At 43.1% G+C, this 15,181-nt stretch overlaps 2 protein-coding genes across 4 annotated transcripts in view; both read right to left on the bottom strand.

Moving 5' to 3' along the window:
* AFF4 (AF4/FMR2 family member 4) overlaps positions 1-3,508 on the bottom strand; it is a 99,227-nt gene extending 95,719 nt beyond the window's left edge. For all 3 annotated transcript variants that reach the window (XM_033926992.1, XM_033926993.1, XM_033926994.1), the window contains exon 1: positions 3,352-3,508. The gene's annotated coding sequence lies outside the window, so the exon portion shown is untranslated. The remainder of the gene's footprint in view (positions 1-3,351) is intronic.
* A 543-nt stretch (positions 3,509-4,051) lies between these two features.
* On the bottom strand, positions 4,052-14,727 carry ZCCHC10 (zinc finger CCHC-type containing 10). The gene is made up of 4 exons (XM_033927716.1): positions 14,577-14,727; positions 12,198-12,359; positions 8,526-8,567; positions 4,052-6,485 (listed from the first exon to the last, which is right to left on the bottom strand). Exons 1-4 carry the CDS (start codon positions 14,696-14,698, stop codon positions 6,209-6,211), a joined length of 603 nt encoding a protein of 200 aa, XP_033783607.1. The 5' UTR covers positions 14,699-14,727; the 3' UTR covers positions 4,052-6,208.
* Positions 14,728-15,181: the final 454 nt, after the last annotated feature.

Below are 15,181 nucleotides of genomic sequence, written 5' to 3'. Positions count from 1 at the left end.
AAAAAATTTTATTTTTCAATATAGTCCCCCAATAGCTCAATACGCTTCATCCACTTTTCCTGCAATGACATTAAGCCCCTTGAAAAGAATTCTTCTGTTTGATCTTCAAAACAGGACGTCACAGCTTCCTTGATGTCTTCATCACTTGAAAACCGCTGTCCATGGAGAGATTTCTTCAAAAATAATCAGAACAGGAAATAATCCGAGGGATCCAGAGGTCAAGATTGTAGAGTGGATGGTTCAGCTGCTGAAACACACATTCTCGGATGACAGCCTGTGATTGTCGTGACACGTGCACCGGCACATTGTCATAGAGAAGCAGCATGGTTGCTGTGAGTTTACCTCGTCTTTTTTCCTTGATTGATTCCCGCAAAGTGATCATTGTGTTGGTGTAACTCTCCCCAGTTATGATTGTCTTGTGTACCATGAACTCCAAAAGCAAAAGTCAGTTGCCATGACTTTGCCTGCAGATTTTTCTGACTTGAACTTTTGAGGTGGAGGATGACTTGTGCTTACACTGCACTGACTCCGTTTTGGACTCAAATCTCATCTCGTCACCAAATGATGAAAAAAATTCACTTGGTCTTCACGGAGCATCTCCAAGTTCTCTTGACAACACTGGAGCCTTGTGGCCTTCTGACATAGCATCAGCATTCTTGGAACCCATCTTGCACTAACCTTGGAAATGCCCAATTTTCCAAACTGTACCTGCCGAGATGCCCATTTCTTTAGTCATTCGGGAAACCTTAATTCATCTGTCTGACAAAATTAAATCTTTGACTTTCTTGCATATTTCTGTGGAAGTTGCTTCCACAGACCATCAAGTGTGAGGGTCATCTTCAATGGGCTCTCCTCTACTCCACTTAAACTGCTTGCTCCAAAATTTACTTTGTAGGATGATGGGGCAGACTCACCATAAACTGCAGTCATGTGTTCAAGTATCTCCTTTGGCTTTTTCTGAGCCACAACTGTGCGTGGAGTAACCTCGAGACATGTCACAACATGCACAGACTTATTTCAACACACTTGCTACTTTCCTTCATACTTGGGTAGATAAATTATTGAGCGCCCCTCATAAAAGATCAAAACATGACATGACACAGACCACAAACAGATTCCTATTTGCAAAATGTAATCTCTTGACACCAATTTTCATGCACTCAATTTCAGTGACTCGACTCCCATCTCAAAAATAGAAGTTTGAAAATACTGCATGCACTAGATGTAGTTTTTGCCTACTCATTGTATGAGTTTGCAATAAATGAACATTGAGAATCCTATAAAAAGACAGAATCTTCAAATTAAAACTGATTGTATAAACCGTCATGTACTGTACTGGTTCAACATCAACCCCCCCCCCCCCCCCCGGGGCACCTGACACACACAAAGAACAGTCTATAGTAGTATAAATCAAATATTAGGATTCAAAGATCTGGCTGGCTCTGAAAAAGTTTAAGACACGTGACCTCAATTGATCAAAAAAGGACTTAGTTCAAACAGTTAACACTGTTCACATGCTTAAGAGAAAAATGCCTCTTACAAATACTGTTAAGAAAAAGTTAAACTATTCTCACACATCCCTAAACAGTAAGTTGAGAAGGGGGTCTTTGCTATGCAGTTAAACACAAACTGGAAGAAACCCAAAAGCAGTCCTTTACCTTTACAGAGAACCTTATCTGCTTGTCATAAAATACACAAAGAACACTGACTGTTTTGCTCTAAACAAATAACCCACTTGAAACTTTTCTGAGGGAGAGCACTTGCATGTTTGGTTGTTTTCTGCAATACATTAATGGCCATTTTAGGAAGCAATGTACACCAGGAAATGATTTTAGCTCCCTCACAGTTTGATACTAAAATGACAGGTTGAACAGAAATAAATAAATAAAGCAGTCAGTAATGGAAAGTTTCACCTTGAGAACATGATTTAGCTTAGTATACCAGACTCATCTTAAAATCTCTCTTGTTCAGCTTAGGCGAGAGGAAATGGAATAGAGTGGGAATTTTTTTCAGCAGAAAGGCAAAAGAATAAAGTGACAGACAGAGGGGGATCCCCCCACCCCACCCCAGACAGTCAGAGGGGGACCCTCCCACCCCACCCGACAGAAAAAGGGGGATCCCCACCCCGCCCCAGACAGAAAGAGGGGGATCCCCACCCCAATCCACACAGAGGAGGATCCCCCATCCCACCCCAGTCAGACAGACAGATAGACAGAGGGGGATCCACCCCAGACATATAGAAAGAGGGGGATCCTCACTCCCACCCCATACAGACAGAAACAGGGGGAACCGCACCCCCATCCCAGACAGACAGAGGGGGATCTCCACCCCCACCCCAGACAGAGAGATAGACAGAGGAGGATCCCCCATCTCACCCCAAGCAGACAGACAAACAGACAGAGATCCCCCACCCCAGACAGAGATCCACCCCACCCCACCTGGACAGACGGGGATCCCCCCACCCCAGTCAAACAGACAGACAGGGGGATCCCCCCCACCCCAGACAGACATTCAGAGGGGGATCTCCACCCCCCACCCCAGACAGAGGAGGATTCCCCCACCCCACGCAGACAGACAAACAGACAGAGATCCCCCACCCCAGACAGAGATCCACCCCACCCCACCTAGACAGACGGGGATCCCCCCACCCCAGTCAAACAGACAGACAGGGGGATCCCCCCCACCCCAGACAGACATTCAGAGGGGGATCTCCACCCCCCACCCCACCCCACCCCACCCCACGCAGACAGACAAACAGACAGAGATCCCCCACCCCAGACAGAGATCCATCCCACCCCACCTAGACAGACGGGGATCCCCCCACCCCAGTCAAACAGACAGACAGGGGGATCCCCCCACCCCAGACAGACATTCAGAGGGGGATCTCCACCCCCACCCCAGACAGACAGACAGACAGACAGACAGGGATCCCCCCATCCCACCCCAGATAGACAGACCTTAGAGGGAGATCCCCCCCAGATAGACAGAGGGGGATCCCCCATCCCACCCGACAGAAAGAGGGGGGTGCCCCCACCCCACTGAAGCAGCGACTCTTCCTTCCCTCAGCCCCCAGCCCTGGTTCCCGACCCGCTCAGGGCCACAACACACAAACGCCAAGGAACAAAGCCCTGACGTCAATTAACCCAACCGAGTAACTGCAACGACGGGCCCCGGTTCAAAGCTCGTCCTCGCCCCGACTTCAAAACGGCCTCGTCGTCGGGGACAAACTCACGGAAGTCCTCAACCGGGAGCCGCTTTCACCCGAGGCCGTGTCACGTTAGGGGGGGGGGGCTGAGCACGGAACAATGCCGGGGGGGGGGCCCGCTGTCCCCCCCTCCTTTCCTTCCTCACCTGCGACGCTTTGTCCGAGCCGCCGGCGGGGGCTCACCGAGGCCTCGCCGCGCCGCCTCTCGAGGGCGCTCGCGAGGAACCCCTTCCTCCTCGATACCTCAGCTCGGGGAGGGGGGGGGGAGGCCGCTGCCGCTCACGTGACCCCCGCCGCCGGATGCGCCCGCCCCGCCCTCCGAGGAGCGCTCACGTGACCGGGAAGGCCCGGACAAATCGCCGGCTCGTGCGCCCCCGGCGGCAACACGAGGGAATGCAGAGGCAGCAGTGGGCGTGGCCTTGGCGCCTGACGTCTCGCTGGAGTTTGATACATTGTAAACCTCTTAGGTCAGTAAAATGCAGGTGCGGTATGTCAAATCTTAAATAAACTTAAAGATGCTCAGGCCAATCAGTGCCCATTGCCACAGGCTGTGGGACTTGATTGTTTGATCAAAACATATCACCAGGAAGAAAAACAAGAGGGTGCTTAGAAGCAAGCTTCTACATATCTGTACCCCAGAGCCATGTGTTTAACTGTATATACATGTGTATTTATTTTATAGTGCAACTGCACTACCACAGACCACATATCATACCAAAGTACTTCTCCTCTGGTGAAATGCTTAGTAGATTGACAATAGCAACAATAAAATACAGTATTGTTTTTGATCCATTTTGAAGTTTTTGGAACCACTGTAAAATTAAACCACTTACTAATTTATGAAAATTATCTTCAATCACTTGAGACAATGTTTTATTTGTAGATCTATGTAAAACATAAAAATGAATATATAGATTTTATAATTTTCCACATACATCTCTTAATAGATATGAGTACATGTTGTATTCAAAAGTAATTCTACACATTACATTTTCATAAAAATATAAAATAGAGCTCAACATTAATAGGTTTTAGAATTTTAACTTCATTCATCCCAAGTCTGGATTTTGTTTTTTCTAAATCTATTCCTTCCCCACCCTCTAAAGAAACAAGAAAGCTATAAAGAATTTATTCAACAGAATTAAATTAAACATTGTGACAAATTCTTCAGCTCCTCATAAAAGCAAAATTTTCCCAAGGCTTTGTTCCTATGTTTGGCTCAGCTGTTTCTTGATAGATTTGAAGTCTGGGCATGTTTGCCTTAAATATGGAAGTTATGTTTAACTTAACCTCAGGAGAAACCACATTGATATGATGCCAGCCAAGAGTGACTTGCCAACGCTTGACCACTCAGCACAGGAGCCCACTTATTTCTTGTAAATGAGAGATAAAAACATCCTTCTGCCGAGCAATTTTGGGTTTTGTATGTACATGGCAACTAATCTCAAATTATGGCTTAAATATCAATGATTTATCAAACCATCTTGTGAGCCTCATTATGTATGCTGTTTTTTTCTTCCCGAAGTTATGGCATTTTAAGCTCTTGGACACCCAGGTTGTATGTGCAAGGCAAAATATCCTAATCATATTTGATCCCCTTTATCTAAAGCGGGGCTGCCCAAGTCCGGTCCTCAAGATCTACTGGCAGGCCAGGTTTTCTGGATATCCACAATGAGAGAGATTTTCATGCACTGCCTTCTTGGTATGCAAATCTCTCTCATACATGCTCATTGTGGATATTCAGAAAACCTGGCCTGCCAGTAGATCTCAAGGACCAAACTTGGGCAGCCCTGATCTAAAGCCTTGATCTTCACGCCCAATCCTTGAGGGCTCCTAACAAGTGAGGTTTTCAAAGTATCCCCAATGAATATATATGAGGGAGATTTGTAGACAATGGAGGTGGTAGTTGTGCATTAGAGAATGACACAGGGACAAATTTTTCCCCGTCCGTGCAGGAACTCAATTTCCCTGTCCCCGCGAGTTTTGCCACTGCCCCTGTCCCATTCCTGTAAGCTCTGCCTTAACCACACAAGCCTTGAACACTTATGATTTAAAGTGTTTGAGGCTTGTGCACATAAGGACAGAACTTGAAGGAATGGAGGCAAGGACAGGAAAAGAACTCGCAGGGATGGGAAAATGAGTTTCCGCAGTGATGGGGGAAAATCTGACCCCGTGTCATTCTCTACCGTGCATTTCTCTTTCATGCATATTCAGTAGAGATATCCTGAAAATCTGACCCACCCTGCCACATTGGGAGTGAATACCAAATGCCAGGCAATAAAAACTTTTGCACTGGTATGTCTAGATACTCCTTCTCACTACTCCTTTTCATCCATCGAGGATGAATCTGCATGTTACACAAGTATCACCTCTTCCACTTACATGAGTAGTGCAATTTTGCAGCCTTAAAGAATAGAAATAAAAAGGTACATGTTAAAAGATTAAACTCTGTGCTATACAGGTAGCATATTTACATCCAAGCTAACCAGAGAACTACACCAAGTTGCATTTAAAATATAAACTGAAACAGCCTCAAGAGATGAAAACTACAAAAGAAATATACATATAAACTGAAGAGGCAACAAATACTACAATAACAACTGCATACAGAATAGAGTCCTGCAGTGGTAACAGGAAGTTGGTAATACAGAGCAAGCAGTAACCAGAAACATCGGTTTCCTTACTTAAAGGAAACTCGCTCAAATGCTGTTTCAATATCCCATGTATAACACAATGGACTGCTGAGCATCGTCATAGAACAGAAAAGTCTAAATGCCACATTTTAACTCTTTTTTTAACTATATAACAACTTAATTTCAAGATAAACTCAAACAGTCCTGTTTGCCGCTATTAATCTCACATATGTTCTTGCAACTGGGCAAACCATCTAGGTGATTTTAATGTAGCCTTTATTTTTTTCAGTTCATTTTTGCCTAAAGTTTGCAAATTCTCTGTGGGATATTTTCTAGCCCTGTATTTTTGTATAGAATTCATTTGGGGGTTTTATTTCTTTCTCTTCTTTGGCGGCTCATCCTCTGAGCTACTGTAACTACTGCTGCTGGAGGAGCTTGAATCGGAATCTAAGTCTGATGATGAGGAAGAAGTACTTGAGGAAGGGGAGGAAGTAGTAGTAGAGGAGTCTTCGTCACTATCGCTGTCCTCGGATGAGGAGGAGCCAGACGAACTGTCACTCGCTGAGGAAGAATTGCTCCCTGAACTAGCACTGCTGCTGCTGCTGCCGCTGCCGCCATCGCTGCTGGAACTGGTCACACTCTTAGACCTGTCAAAGAACAGAAAACTTAGGTTGGGAAATTAAAAAGGTCATTGTTTGTTTTAATATGACAGACTAGTAAACTCATTCATTTGTGCAAGCCAAATTTACTGCATAGCTTTTAGCCCCTGCATTGTGTGTTAACAAATTATACGAGAACGCTCAACATATATGTTCATATAACGATTCAAAATGTTGTGTGATCGTGGCACCGAGGTACCCCCCGCTTCAAACCCAGCATGCACCCAAAAAGAGGGAGAAAAGCCTTAGACTAATGTAGCAGTAGAGAACCAAAAGATACAAATCAAAACTGCTTTTGATCCTTTCATTGGCTAAAAAAACCTCCCTCACAGAACAGCTCAGGCTTAGAAAAGGGCAAAGTCACCCGGAGGCACGTTCAAGGACTTAGCTGACAAAAGACGACTTGAGCTCCAACGCTGTCACGTCTTCTCCAATCTTCCCAACAAGCGACCTTGTTTCACCAATGTTTGGCTCATCAGGGGAACAAACAATATAGCCTTGAAAAGTGCAGTCGTCTTTGGTCAGCTAAGTCCTTAAACGTGCCTCTGGGTGACTTTGCCCTTTTCTAAACCTAAGCTGTTCTGTGAGAGTTTTTTTTTTGCCAATGAAAGTATCAAAAGCAGTTTTGATTTATTAGTCTGAGGCTTTCTCTCCCTCTTTTTGGGTGCATGCTAGGTTTGCAGAGGGGAGTACCTCGGTGCCACGATCATTATATGAACTCCTGCATTATGCACATACAGCAGCACCTGCTGGTTTTCCAAGCAGTAGGGTGAAAGAATATTGTGAATCTATACGTTTGATCTATTGTGATTTAATCACAAGACTCCTGAGGCAGGCCCACTTGGGCCAAAACACAATTGTGTCAAGTCAATCACAATAAAAAGAGTCTGAACACCAATCGGTCACCTTTGTTGTTGTTTCTTGCATAAAGAAAACATATCCATTGGGCAAGCTGCTATGCAAGATGCCTGGGATTTATCCATTGGCATGGCTTCTGCCTCTTGAGCCACAGAAATTGGTGACAATGCAGAGGCAGTTCTCATAGGACTGAAACAGGGTGGGGACAGGATCACAGCTATCACATGACAATGATGACTATAAGATTCAAAATACATACATAACCAGCCTTTTAAATAAGGGAGCCAAAATCTATGGACCCCAACCAGATGGCAGCACCATGATGGGGACCCAGTTGGGGAAAAGCTCATTGCATGTTATGCTCATGCTGGTGGCCTTGCTTTTCCTCCCAATGGAAACATCATTCACAGAATTTACAGATCACTTAGATCTCATAAAACCTCCTTTCCCAACAAACTGGACTCGGAACAGATACTAGAGAAAGGCAAAGATAAAGCAGAGAATTTGTCTCTCCCACCAGCATGACAATGTTGGCCTTCCTCCAATAATATTTTTGCACAAAACTCACACTTTATCCAAGGAGAAGGACAAGCTATAAAAATAATCTTAATGTGTAGAGTCCCAATGGCAAGAGCTGTGCAGTGCTATGGAGGCGATCTGGGTTAGATTACAAGGCCAGCCAGTGCTCTTCTGGAAGCCGTGGTCACAGCTCCTTGATGGTGATATTTGGGAGGGGGCAGAGTCTCAATCATTCCACATCAGAAACATCTATGAGCCAGACTTACGATTCACATCACCCACGTTGCAGAGGAAACAGTTTCAATGAATTATTTAAATGTGCTTTTATTTCTGTCATTTATTTGCCCCCTCCCCTAGGGATGCCAACTGGCCACAGATTTACATAACAAGGCTGATCCTGTTCTGATTTTTGCCATAGTTAGATTGTGAGCATGTCTGGACAGATAAGGGGAAATGATTAAAGTACCTGATTACTAGTCAATGTAAACTGCTTTTGATATCTGTAGAGGAAAGGCGGTATATCAGATAAAAATAATCATAACCAACTCCATTGCTCAGGAAATCAGAACTACTAGTCCCTACATGCAATGGGATAAACCAGTAGGTTACCCTAATCTGCAGTTAATTGGCATCTATTCTGTCCAAACATACCTTTTCTTCTTTGTCTTCCTTTCAACAGTACTATCGCCAACACTAATGAAACAAAAAAAAAGAAAAAGAGTATTTCAATAAAGATTCAGAAATTCAAGCAATTATTCTACTGTAGGTTAGCCATAGAAATTATGGCTAAGGCTACAATAGCTCTCAGAATAAAAAGCCTCAAACAACCATTTTGACAAGATTCCTAACTTGGAAAATTCTTGGACGTGGCTTCTGCATTTAGGCTTCTGCAGTGGTTCTCAACCCTGTCCTGGGGACCCCACAGCCAGTCGGGTTTTCAAGATATCCCTAATGAATATGTATGAGGATGTGGTCCCTATTCACAAAAGTGGTCACAGGGATGAAGCAGGAAACTACAGGTCGGTGAGCCTAACTTCGGTTGTTGGAAAAATAATGGAAGTGTTGCTGAAAGAAAGGATAGTGTACTTCCTTGAATCTAATGGATTACAGGATCCGAGGCAACATGACTTTACAAAAGGTAAATCGTGCCAAACAAACCTGATTGAATTTTGCACAACTCTAAACTACTCTCTGCAAATGACCTAGTGCTGCATTTTGATTCAAAAATTAAAAACCTAAGAAACAACTGTTTAAAAAAACGTCCCCAGTGACCACCAAATAGCTAACGCTCAAGGAAACGAAATACCAGCAGACATGATCTGGAGTTCCTTTCAGGACTTAGACTGGAATAACTACACCAAACTATACAACAAATACTCTAAATCTTACTGCGTCCTGGACTCATGCCCCCCAGAAATTATGAAAGCAGCGCCATTAGAATTTAAATTATCAATGCTACACTACTTAGCCCATAACCTAAAAAACGGGAAGTTCCTCACTAACAACGGTCACATAATAATAACCCCAATCCTAAAAAATAGAAAAGAACCATCAACGTTAATAACCAACTACAGACCTATAGCATCCAACCCACTTATTGTAAAAATCATGGAGGGTTTGGTTTACACCCAACTGATGGAATATCTCTTTTGACTTTGCCTCCGAGATTTTTCCTTCCGTGTCAAAATCTTAAGAACTGCTATCAGTGCCAGCACCCTATTTCCATCACTGATTTGCACAGCTGGTGTATCCAGTGTTTGGGGCCTGAGCATTGAGTAGACATTTGTGTTTGTTGTTCTATACTACAAAAGTGATCTTTAAAGGCTCATCGTATCCAGCAAGAAAAGCTCTTTGGATCGGCCATGGACTCCAAATCTGAGCCATCGGTACTGACATCGGATTGTGTTCCTCCATCGGGTAAACCGGCTAAGAAGCCATCTTCCCAGCAAGCGTCACAGGCCTCTACAGAATTGATTCCCTCGATGCAGGCCAAGTGTCAACGACATCGATCTCCTCCAGGGCATGCATCCTCACCGAGGTCACCCACTCCCTGATACCCTGCAGCACCAATGGTACCAACTGTTGAGCCAAGGGTACCAGTGCAACTCTTCCAAGAACAACTGAAGGAGTTCTTCCAGAGGGGGCTCTGTGACCTATTTAAGTTGCATAAGGCACCAGTGCTTCCATAGACTCCCTCGGTACTGGCCCAGCTTGAGCGCAGCACATCAAGGCCACATGGTACTGGCTCTAGATCTGCATCGAAGCATTGACAGACATTGACATACCATGGTACCGATACCTACTCTTCCAGATCCAAATGAGCATCACATGGTACCAGCTCTCCTTATCAACGTTGCTCATTCTCAACATCGTTCTTCATAATCATTGGATTGGTACCAACATCATTGAAGGAGCTCTTCTCGACATTCTCATAATCATCAAACTCCTCAATCCAAAAAACAGCCTTCCTGTCCGTCCTACAGAAAATCTCCTGCGGTGCCAAATGTTGATACTGACCTTTCTCAACACAATACTGATAATGAACCTACATTATCTGCTCCAGGGTCATGTGGTATCCCTTCAAATCCATCTCCTCCTCCTAGACAAAGATCTTCTCAAGGGACTTTGATTTATGAAATACATCAAGTAGATGGGAAAAGATCTGTCAAATTTGAGTCATCTTTAGTTTCTCACTTGGAAAGTGGTCTTCTTGATCTCTGTCACTTTTGTTCATCGAGTGAGTGAACTCAGGCTTTAATTTGCGACCCACCATTTGCAGTATTTCACCATGACAAGGTGGTTCTCAGAATTCATCCTAAATTCCTAAAGTATTCAAGGAACTTCACTTGAATCAATCCATTGTGCTTCCAGTATTTTTCCTAAAGTCTCATTCTCACCCTGGAGAAACAATTCTTCACACTTTGGACTGTATGCGTGCCTTGGCTTACTACATACAAAGGACTAAGCCACACAGGTCTTCACTTCAATTATTCATCTCCTTTGACCCTAACAGATTGGCCTGCTATAACCAAACAAACTATTTCCACATGGCTATTAGCATCCTCATTTCCTTCTATGCTCAGGCTGGGCTGCAGCTCAAGAGACAGGTTACAGCACACTAGGTCCGAGCCATGACAGCATCAGTAGCTTTCTTACATTCCACTCCCATTAAAGATATTTGCAAGGCAGCTACTTGGTCCTCAATTCATACATTCACATCTCACTACTATCTAGAATTCTATTTCAGATGAGATGGTTGTTTTCAGCCAAGCAGTATTACAGAATTTATTTTCTTCTTAATGGCCAACTCAGTAAGCTAGGGAGTCCCACATGTGAGAATAGGCTGCCTGCTTGTTCAAGCATAAAGCACAGTCACTTACCATAACAGGTATTACCCGGGAACAGCAGGCAGATAAGTCTCACATCCCTCCCACCTCCCCTGGTTGGCTTCTTAGCTTGCTTACGGAATTGAGGAACTGTGAACTGATGTTGGGTGGGAAGGAACACACTTGTGCACGGTGTAGGCAGCAGGGCAGGATTAATTTGTCGAGGGCCCCTAGGCACAGAAGGCTCATAGCATCCATAAACCATGAGTTTTGGAAACTTAAAAATATAACCACTAAAAATAAATGTACTACTTGCCAGGGGGAAAAGCAGGATCTGGTCTAAAAATGAACAAGCATGCCAGTTACTGCGTTTTGTTCGCAAGAAATAGAAACAAAAGCAATACCACACCTTCATGCCTTGACATTGGACAAACATCTCCCCATTCCCTGGAAACAGAACTGCTAATACAGCAAAACCTTGAATTGCAAGTAACTTGGTTTGCAAGACAAGCAAAACATTTGATTAAATTTTAACTTGATATACAAGCAATGACTTGCAATACAAGTATATACAGTATACACACATCACAACTGAGCCGATGGTTCTTCTCTCTCCGACACTGCAAGAGTGTAGTGACTGTTCTAAACAAGCAAAGTCTTGCAATACGAGTACATACAGTATACACGCACCATATCATCACAACTGAGCCAATGGTTCGTCTCTCGCTGACGCTACAGGAATGTAGTGACTGTTCTAAATGAGCGAGGTCTTGCAATACGAGTACGTATAGTATTTTGTATTAAAGTTTTTGGGTTGTGGAATTAACTGTCTGAGTTTCCATTATTTCCTATTGGGAAATTCGCTTTGATATACGAGTGCTTTGGATTAAAAGCATGCTTCTGAAACGAATTATGCTCGCAAACCAAGGTTTTACTGTATAGTCAAGTATTTCTGCTTCAAGTCATTTTTCCACTTTTGTCATTTCAATAGTCTTACCTTTGTTGTACCATTAATCTGGTTTCGTTTTCTTTTAATGTTTTCTTCAATTCTGTTGTCCTTGAAGGCCTGTGCAAGTATTTTCTTTTCCCTGTACACTCATATGTCCAGTGCCCAAATTCCAAACACTTTTGACATCTTACATGCTGCTTGTTTGCTTCCCTATGATAAGCAAATTTTGAAGTCAAACAATTCAGGCATATAAAATCAATCAGTAATTGCTCAAAGTCTATAAGCTACAATTACTTCAACTATAGAAGGTACTTCAACTGTACCTTCAAACTTTTAAATGGTGGTTATTTCAGATTACCTGTATATTATTTCTGACACTATATAAGAGCCATGGTTTATATTAATAGTGAGAATAAGATACTGATAGTTAGATTGGATGTTTAATATCATAGTATATCCAAATTAACTGTCCAACAGGATCACAGTTATAAAGAATTATGTAGCTCATACAAATATAAACACAAGCTAGATGGATTTTACTATGTATCAAGAAAAGCCCTATTTAAATTCAGTTTTGTAATAACTGCAGCACTGGAAAATAAAAGAACAAATTTAGGCAGATTCCTGCCTAATTATGGCTATTACATTTTTTTGCAAAAACTTATCAAAGATAATTGAATTCATGCACAAAATAAGGGTCTCTTTTACAAAGCTGTAGTAGCAAGTCATGGCACAGCAAATGTGATGCAGCTTATAGGAACTGAATGGGCTACATTGCATTTGCCGCATGGGACTTGCTACCATGGCTTTGTAAAATGGGACTTAAGGGCCAGATTCTGTAAGAGGAACCTAAATTGGTGCTTACATTAATTACCTAAATGAGCTTTAACAAATTCATAATTGGGAAAAAAAAATTAATTAGCCGATAAGGTGCCTACCCGATTCTATAAAAGGCAGGTGCCTATCACCTAAATGAGTGTGTTTGGGGGTGGCGACAGATAGGTGCCATTAGGCACGATTATCAAAAGAACTTAGGTGCCTGTATTGTAGGCTAGTAAAATCCTGGCCTACATTAACAGCACCTAAGTTTTGGGATAGGCGCCATTGGATACGATTCTGTAAATGGCATTTGTGTGACTAATACACAGCCGATGTCTTTTTTAAGGCGCCTGTCAATTTAGCCACCGTTTACAGAACCTGGCCCTAAATGTCTAAAAGGAAACGACGTACAAATAATCAATATTGCAGCCTTTAAGTTAAAATTAAAAAGGGAGACTACAAAGTCCACCTGTCGTTGTTGATGAAGATGAATAAAATATGCGTGCTCAAAAAGCAAATTATTTGGAAACACCAGAAACACCCTGGTACTTAACGAAACATTATTGAATTTTTTTTTTTTAAACAAAAAATTCCCATAGAAGCAGCCAATTCGGTTAATAACCAGGAAAAAAAAATGCACCTGAATTTGAAATTAAGTTATTCAGGAAATAATCAAAACAGAGCAGCACAACAAGGGAATGGTATGAATACATGGGGTTCGTTTGAAACAATTATCTATAATAGGAAAAAATGTCTGAAAGATGTTCATTTAAAGTATGACAATATTACTGTGATGTTAAATATTCTACTAAAGCATAGAGCTGTGTATGCTACCGATTTTACTATCCCGATTGTGCTGACTCTTGCCTTCCTACTAAACTACTACAGACCACTAACAAGTCGAAGAACATATACATAGAAACTCATACCTTAAAATTTTATATTCCAGTATATTGGTTTACCTTTCTGTAAGAAGACCATTAGAAAATAAACAAGGACAAATCAGGTTCAGAAGAGGTGAAGTGATAGTGTGTACCTTATAGAAACCCTTTGATTAGAGAACCTACAAAGAGAACATGCTGACAAAATACTCTGACACTTAGGACCCACAAGGTGATGTTGGTATCTTTTCAAAGGATGCCTGAAGCTAGAACCGGAACCACCAACTGAGCAGCACCGCAGCAACAGTCAGCTGATGGGCTTCTTTAAAAAGTTCGACGCCAGCCCTGCCTGAATCTCCCCGTGACCGCGATTTCGGGACTTAACCCCAAGTACAATGGTCTGAAAGAAGAAAATAGTCCCGAATAAGGAAACACAGCATGATTTCACTCGTCTACCAGTTTACTCCGAGCCACTGCCCAGCACAATGCCTACACTGCGCACCAGTTAAATACATTTAGCCACGTTTCTGAACCAACAGCTGACAGCCTGGGGGAGGGGGGGAGGAATCCCTGCCAGCCTCATCGAAGTTAGCAATTAACAGCATACAGCTTTCTTAGTTTTGCTGAACACCAGAAGCGCCCCCAGTGAAACCTCGGCGTAATGCATACTGTAAAACGAATCCCCACCCCCCGGTCTCAAACGACTTCCTGACGGATCACTTCTTACATTTGTCTGCGAACAATCAGTCGGTGCATGGGAGTCGCCATCTTAGAAATGGCCGGAAGTGCGTCAGCGCCCCACAGCATGCTGGGACGGCGCTGAGGGTTCTTAGGCGCAAAGCGATGCATCTACAAAAAACAGGGGGGGGAGGGTTGAGACGGGTCCACTTCCCCAATGAGGCTCCGTCTCCTGCCTCTCCCGGGAGGGAGAAGTCGAGGCGGAGCTTGCTTTTTCTTCCCTTCTCTCCAGCCCTGTGGTTAAGTAAGCGGAGCTAGAGAGGCATTTCCTCTCCTCAAAGTCAAACCCTCTGCAGGGCCACATTTTGGATTTGGAGGGCCTCAGAAAAAAAAAAAAGAGTTAATGTCTTATTAAAGAAATGACTATTTTGCATGAGGTATAAAACTCTTTATAGTTTATAAATCTTTCCTTTTGGCTAAGTCTTAATAATAATATTGTCATTTATAGCTAAAGAGACATACGATCAAGAAACTGTTTTAGTTTACTTTTGTGATTATGATAAACCTACCCGAGGGTCTCAAAATAGTACCTGGCGGGCCGTGGTTCAAGACCACTGTTCTAGATGGACTCTTATCAAGGCTGGTGCAGAGGCC

The sequence above is a fragment of the Geotrypetes seraphini genome, chromosome 18 (genome assembly GCF_902459505.1).
Source record: "Geotrypetes seraphini chromosome 18, aGeoSer1.1, whole genome shotgun sequence".
In the NCBI taxonomy this organism is placed as follows: domain Eukaryota; kingdom Metazoa; phylum Chordata; class Amphibia; order Gymnophiona; family Dermophiidae; genus Geotrypetes; species Geotrypetes seraphini.
Note: the sequence above shows the minus strand (reverse complement) of the source record. Positions and strands in the feature narration are given on the sequence as shown.

Coding starts and splice junctions, on each gene's coding strand:
- ZCCHC10 (XM_033927716.1), bottom strand. CDS start 14,698: ATGCATCGCTTTGCGCCTAAGAACCCTCAGCGCCGTCCCAGCATGCTG. Junction 12,360..14,576: donor CTGATTGTTCGCAGACAAAT/GTAAGAAGTGAT, acceptor TGCTTATCATAG/GGAAGCAAACAAGCAGCATG. Junction 6,486..8,525: donor AGGAAGACAAAGAAGAAAAG/GTATGTTTGGAC, acceptor GTTCTTTGACAG/GTCTAAGAGTGTGACCAGTT.